Source organism: Cheilinus undulatus, linkage group 3, assembly GCF_018320785.1.
Source record: "Cheilinus undulatus linkage group 3, ASM1832078v1, whole genome shotgun sequence".
NCBI classification, from domain to species: domain Eukaryota; kingdom Metazoa; phylum Chordata; class Actinopteri; order Labriformes; family Labridae; genus Cheilinus; species Cheilinus undulatus.
The window spans coordinates 43,633,307-43,640,730 of NC_054867.1; the positions used below are offsets into that span (position 1 = coordinate 43,633,307).

General features: G+C 37.6%; 1 protein-coding gene across 1 annotated transcript; it reads left to right on the forward strand.

Annotated features, from left to right (window-relative positions):
- The first annotated feature begins 3,759 nt into the window (after positions 1-3,759).
- LOC121529556 (kinesin heavy chain-like) lies at positions 3,760-4,261 on the forward strand. Its single transcript, XM_041817497.1, has 3 exons — positions 3,760-3,909; positions 3,999-4,075; positions 4,156-4,261. The coding sequence occupies exons 1-3, from the start codon at positions 3,825-3,827 to the stop codon at positions 4,237-4,239; spliced, it is 246 nt and encodes an 81-aa protein (XP_041673431.1). The 5' UTR covers positions 3,760-3,824; the 3' UTR covers positions 4,240-4,261.
- Positions 4,262-7,424: the final 3,163 nt, after the last annotated feature.

Sequence of the window (7,424 nt, forward strand, 5' to 3'; positions counted from 1 at the left end):
AATAAAATGTTTGACTTGACCCCACTCATATATACATTAAATCAGTGGTTCTCAACCTTTCTTCAGTCATGTACCCCCTATGAAGTGTTTTTTCAGCCAAGTACCCCCTAAACAGCACAAAGCTTTTGGGCCAAAAAGAAAGACATGAAAGAGTGCTGTGACAGCCGTCTGATTTATCAAACTTTGTAACCGATAAACACTTTCAAATTACAAATATTAGAATTTTTTTTTCAAACATTTTGAATGTTAAAAATGCATGACTAAAGTCATGGAAAATCTTCTCATCACTAAATGTGGAAATTCAAATTAATGTCGTAAAAACAGTGACTGAAAAGGTGTAAAACCATTTAAATCCAGAGGTGTGCAAAACACTGCTCAGCTGCAGTGGTCTCTCCGGAACAATTTGGAAATAAAAACATAGAGTTAGAAAGAACAAAAAACCTGTATGATTAACAAACTATAAAAAAGACAGCTTAGTGCCCCTTTTTGGGATCATAATAAAGATCTCCTCTCAAACTAAAACCATGAAGTTAGTTATAGATCAGCATTTCTTCGAGTGCACATGGTGGGGGTGCCGATTTTTAAGGCAGACAGAGGAACAAAAACGTCCTCCTCTCCAATACCACCTGATGTTTGTCCTCTCCTCATATCTGTCTGTAGTCAGTGCTCGTGTTTTTGCCTCATGTAGCCCGGTAGAGAGGGAGACAGGCAGCAGGCAGCCCGACATGTCCATGTGAACGTAAATGCGCTACTCGTACAGCTGAAGCTGTTTCTAAACTAACAGGACAAATATAATCGCTGTCAGGATTGAGGGTGGTTCATAGTTAGTAAAAACCAAGCGGCAACCTCCAGTCCACAAAAATTAAGCCAAAAAGGTGCAAAAAATTGCAATACCGTGAGTGTCCACTTGAGGCTGGCTGCAGGAACACTGGAAGTCCTGTCTGTACACCTGTTAAAAAGCCGTTTTTTACACTAGAAATACTCTGGTTTAACAGCCTAGTTAAATAAACCAAATGTGTCTCATTAGCCAATATCTTCATGTGCTTTCACTGTACGAGGAGTGAATTTTTTTGTACCACAATTGCTTTGATTATATTTAGAAAAAACCTCACTGTGCATAGATTTGGCGCATCTCATTTGATTGACAGATGGCTTGATAGGCAGAAGCTATCTTTCTATCAACCAGAATGCTAGCTAGCTGACAGGACGTCGAGTTGGGGGCTATTAGGTTGATCTAAAGTCCGATTGAGACAGCGATTTCAATATAGAAGCCATCGCAGATTGGCTTCAGAAGCTATTTGAGTCTGCCTATTTTAAGCAGATGGCTGACGTCACACAGGTTGAATTCTTTTTACAGTCTTTGGTAAAAATGCTCTGCACCTGATTCAGTAAACATGGATTACCCCGTGTTTGTGGCTATCAACCTGTAGGGACAAAGTATTAGTTTGAAATGTTTTCTGTTATCTAATACAATTCATGTCATTACTGCTAATACTCTTTTGGATCTTTTTTATTGTTGACTGACTGTATTAAAATACCTGTTAAGGACCTCTAAATGAGGAAGGTGGTTGTGTTGGAAGGCCACAAATGTGTAACTATAGGGTGATTAAGGCACTGGAAACAGAATGTTTTATATATACATACATATTAATAAAGTTTGTACTTCTGCATAGATATTGAATTATATTATAGAATTAAATTTGATTGGAGCTGTAGATAAAGATTTACAGCCCAAGTGGAGATACCAAGTGATGGGGCAAGTTTCAATGTGAAATTACTATAGGCACTGATTCTTTCACATTTTGTGGGTTGGTAGATAAGGCAGATTAGCAAAGCCCCTGCTTTAAGCAAAAATCCTACTTTTCAGTATCTTTGCTTATCTTCAATGATACTGAAAAGTACGGTTGTCATCATAAATCTAACCAGACACGCCCCATAGACTGTTTCATATCTCCATTACATGAATATATTTAACATTCATCTGGGAAACCTCTCATGCAGAATATTTAAGAAGGACAGGACTTTAAAAAAAAAAAAAAAATCTAAATGTGACTGGACATACATTCTGTTAATCATATTCATGATGGGCAAATCATGTCGACAAAAATTACTTTGTACGCATGCACAGCCAAAAGTAACGTTAGCTTGACAGGGAAATTCTGCACATGCACAGTTAAAAGTAACGTTAGCTTGACAGGCAAACTCTACGTATGTACGGCATGTGCTTGATAACAGTCCAGGCCAGAACACATCCATACTACAAAAATTGTACAGTGCCACCCTCTGGCAACAGACAGTCACTACTCCTGAATTTCACATCGCAGTACCGACATGGTTGGACAAATCATTCTAAAATTCACTCAGACAGTTCCCAGGGAGCTGGCCTTACACATATACAATGATCAGATGGCTACGTTCAAGGGCGTGGCCATGGCGAATTTTTTTGTTTGCCATGAAACAGGAAGTAGATTTTTCAAATGGTTTTAAGACATCTAGAGCAATGAAACTTGAACTTGAATGAAACTTGAGCAATGAAAAATCTCATTGGCATTCTGAGATGATTGATAATCATTTTGTAGGTGGGCGTGGCCTGTTGGCTCAATGGTACCCCTACATCATTTCAAAAATTCAGCCCCCCCCCCCAGCAGGTTTAACCTAGGATTTTAAATGTGTGGGCAGATGCGTCATGTCAGGACGCACAAAAAAATCCTCATTTCGTAAGTCAAACAGGAAGTCAGCCGTTTTGAATTTTTTGGTAAAACAAGCCATATTTTAGGGGTTGTATTTGAACAAACTCGTCTGAGGGCATTCATCCAAACTACTTCATCTTTGGTGTAGAGCAAGAAGAGATGTCTTAAGTCCACAGTTATTCGGGATTTTCTCATTAGTTGAAAGGCGTAGCCATGGCGCCCCCTTAAATTGAAATGCTTCATCATGTGATAAAAGTGGCTGGTGCTCATTAAAAAACTTCCATTTATTACAAGATTGGCCAAATCCTGCTGAAATTAGCCCAGGCACATCCCTCAAGGTTGATATTACTCAAATTTGAAGGTCAAGAGTCCTTACCTAAACTGGTGTGGCAGTGACAATTTTTCATTTGCCATGTAACAGGAAGTAGAATTATCTAGTGCTTACAAAACTTGTAAAGCCATGAAACTTGGCAGAAAAACACCCAGTAGCAAAACAAGATGATTGATAGGATGATTGTCAGTGGGCATGGCTTTTTGGCCCAGTAACGCCCCCTACAGTAATTTGAAAATTCAGCCCCTGCAGCAGGATTATCCAAGGATTTTGAAAATTCTTGAGCTTATACGTCATTTTAAGTTTTACAAAGAAGCCTTTCGGATCCATGTCGTAAAACAAACAGGAAGTCTGCCATTTTTATTTTTGTGGTCAAAAGCAGCACATTTAGCATGATTATCACTACAGCCATTTTTACACAAAAAATATCCTCTGAGAACAGAATCCCTTTTCTTCTTCTTTTTTTTAAGGTTTGGTGTTTAAATGTCAATCACATCCACTAATGTGCCTGAAACTGCTGTAGTATGCATGCCAGGCCAGTAGTTGGCAGTGTGACTGACAATGAAACACATGTATGCACACCTTTCCTTCCTCCTGGTGGTGTCTACAGACAAACATGGCTGACACACAAATGTCTGTGTGAACAGATGAAGTCGGGTTGCTTCTTTCAACCACAAAATAAATAGATATTTAAAAAAATGGGAACATAAAAACGTTGGCAGGAAGTGAGCAGCACAAACAAACATCAGATTTTTGTGTTGGCTGTGCAGCACCAGGCCAAGATCAAGTCTCTGACGGACTACATGCAGAACATGGAGCAGAAGAAGAGACAGCTGGAGGACAGCCAGGACGCTCTGACCGAGGAGCTTGCTAAGCTGCAGGCTCACGGTTCACACATTTATATTAACCATTTAAAAATCTCAGCTCAAGTAAAAACAGGTTAACTTGATGGAATTTTCCTATTTGTTTTTCATCAGAGAAAAAACACGAAATGTCAGGAGAGGAGAAGGAGAAGGAGGACATCGGCAGACACGATGGGGACGGGGACATAAAGGTGATGAGGAAACATGTCACTGAGAATCTCTGTCACAGAAATGTGAAAAAGCTGAATTTTTTTGTGTCTGTGTGACTCAGAAAACTCTGGAGGAGCAGCTGGAGAACCACGGAGAGGCTCACCACAAACAGCTGAGCCGACTGAGAGACCAGATCGAAGAATAGCAGAGGATGCTGGACGAGCTCACAGAGTAAGTCTGACTGTTTTAAATCAAACTACATTTTTAAAGACATTAGAGAGCACAGACATAAGAAGAAACACATGACATGAGATATTTGAATCAAAGTCTGCAGTAAAATAAGTACACTAATTATTTAGACCAGTGTTACTGAAAACTGCTCAACCAAAGAGCCAAACTGTTGAAAAATACCTTTGCAATAGCCACATTTAAAGTGGTGAAAAGTGGCAAAAATGGATTGAAAGAGACATAAATGGTCAAAAAGCAGAAAAGAATGGTATAAAAGTTCAAAATTGGAAATAAAATGGAAAAACTGGGTGAAAAGTGTCAAAAAAAGGAGTAACAGACAACAAAAATGGTCAGAAAGCAGCAAAAAATGTGCTAAAAATAGTGGAAAGTGACTAAAATGGCCAAAAAGCGGAAACAAAATTTGGTGAAAAGGCGAATAAGGCATAAAATGGTAAAAAGTAGGGTACAAGTGGTAAAAACATGGGGAAAGAGATATAAAAAAGGAGTTATGGATGATAAAAACAGTCAGAAGCTGCAAAAATGTGGTAAAAAATAGTAAAAAGTGACTAAAACGGGCAAAAAGCGGCAAAAATGTGGTATAAAAAAGTGAAAAGTGACTAAAATGGCAAAAAGCTGAAAAAAATGTGGTTAAAAAACAGTGGATGGTGACTAAAATGAGCAAAAAGATGCAGAAATATGGTAAAAATTAATGAATAGTGATTTAAACACCCAAAAACAGCAAAAAATGGTGAAAAGGTGCAAAATTGGAATAACATGGCAAAAAACGGATGTAAAGTGGCAAAAATGAGTGAGAAGTGACATTAAAAAAGGAGTTACAGATGATAAAAATGGTCAAAAAGTGGCAAAACTGTAGTAAAAATGAATGAAAAGTGACTAAAATGGTCAAAAAGCAGCACAAATGTGGTAAAAAAAATAGTTACAAGTGACTAAAAAAATTGGTGAATAGGCAAAAAGTAGGCATTAAATGGCAAAAACTGTGAACAGTAGCAACAATGGGTGAGAAGCGGCATAAAAAAGGAGTTACAGATGATAAAAATGGTCAGATAGTGGCAAAAATGTGGTAGAATAATGGTGAAAAGTGACCGAAAGGGGCAAAAAGTGGCAAAAATGTGGTGAAAAAAAAGGTGAAAATTGATGCAAAACGGGGCAAAAATGGGCAAAATGCTGCAAAGAGCGACAAAAATGTAAAAAGTGTCATTTAATGTCAAAAAGCAGCTTAAATTGGGTGAAAAGTGGCCAAAAAATTGCCAAAAAGGGGAAAGAATTGCAAATAGCAAAAAGCAGGATGAAAGTGGTTAAAAACTACAAAACTGGCAAGAAGGAGTGGCAGAAATGGGCTAAAAGCAGCAAAAATGGATTAAAAGTGTCAAAAAAAGGAAAAAAGGGAGCAAAATTAGATTTAAAGGTAATGAAAAACCTAAGAGAAAAAATAAAGGTTGACAATTAAAGCCTCCTGTATAAGAGTGGGAAACAAACTGATTAATGTGACTTGATATGGATCATTCCTGAGGTGAAAGTTTTTTGAGGTTTTCTGAGGAAAAATATTTGAAATGAAGACATAAACGAGCCACAAACCATCCCAATGAAGCCACACGTTGAGTACTACTCATTTAGACTAATAACTGTTTGTGACGAGACTTGAACTGGATCTGGAATTTAGTCTAAAACTGTCTAAACTAGGCCTAAAACTTTGACTTCAAGTCCACAGAGACGAATGAAGCAGTAGAAAAATCAACAAACCTATTCATGTTTGATGTTTTTGAGATCTAGGATATTTCCACAGATTTGATTGGTTCTCATTGAACCACTTTATGCTGGCTCAAATGATCATAAAGTTTTTTTTATTGTTTTTTCAAACCAAAGTACTGACAATCATTACGACTGTCTACTGTGTGTGATCCTCATGAGGAAGGATGTAAAATCCTCGTACCACTCCTCTTTACTGAGCCAGGAACTTTTAGCTGCATACGACTGTAGTCTGGCTTTACACTGGCTCTAAAAGTCTACACACACCTGTTACATTGGGGTCCGGGCACCCCTAGGGAGGGCGCCTATAATGGACTTTTATTTATAGAGTCATGATTGAAAATGTAATGTAAGAGGAAGTATTAGAGCCCTCTAAAAGGTCGAACAAAATAAAGATCTGTACATTTCTTGGAAAAAGGTGACATATAAAAGTACATTTTTGGGATGATAAAGTCTTATTTTTCAAGAACCTGAACTCAGAATTTTCTAGTTCAAAAGTTCTAAATTATTACATCATGCACTTTAAAATTTCAAGTTTGTAATGTCAGAATTGAATATTCTAAACTAGTGAATTTACGAGGATCCAAACTGAAAACAGTGAATAGAAATGTCTCTTCAGAGTCTGGGGAATAATGATAATGTGATCATTCTTGGATCATTTCCTCACTGATCAATCCTACTAAGAAAAATCTCCTGATTAGACGATCAACTGTAGGACTTATGGAAGGAAAACAGCTTCTTCTGTTGTCATTTTCTTTTTCCACGGCTCTTTTGGATTTTATAATGACAAAAAATTCTACCTTTTAGTTGGCATAAATTTCCAGTTTTCTTTTTCTGGTAAATTTATGACTTGCTAAATTAGAAATGTTTGAGATTTTACTTAAAAATTGACTGAACCTTCTCATTTTGGTATTCTTATGGTGGCTGTAAATGCCGTTGTAATGATGGATAGTTTATATGCAGATATTTATGAAGAACTCGTTTATGCAGGCCTGTTATGCTGGGATTTAGTCAATGAAACAATTAAAAATGATGCTTCATTTCTCAGAGATTGTCCTGGGGGGCTTTAGAGTGTTTAGAGTAGAGGGACCCCAAAGAAAAAAAGGTTAGGACCCACTGATGTAAAGGTCTATCATTTCAGAAATGTTCTGCCTTGTACCATTTTTGAAGCCAAATAACTGTTTGGAGAAATTTCCAGAAACCAGATGAACAAAATATATATACGTAGATGTGATTTGTTGACATTTCTCCAGACAGTTTCTCTGCCATTAAAAAGCACCCAATCAGAGCTTAGCGAGCGTCTCCTCTCAGTCTGAACCAGGGTCTGCTGCTGGAGCAGGAGAGGCTGATGTCAGACTAGGACAAACTGAAGACTGAAGAGCAGGAGAAGGACAC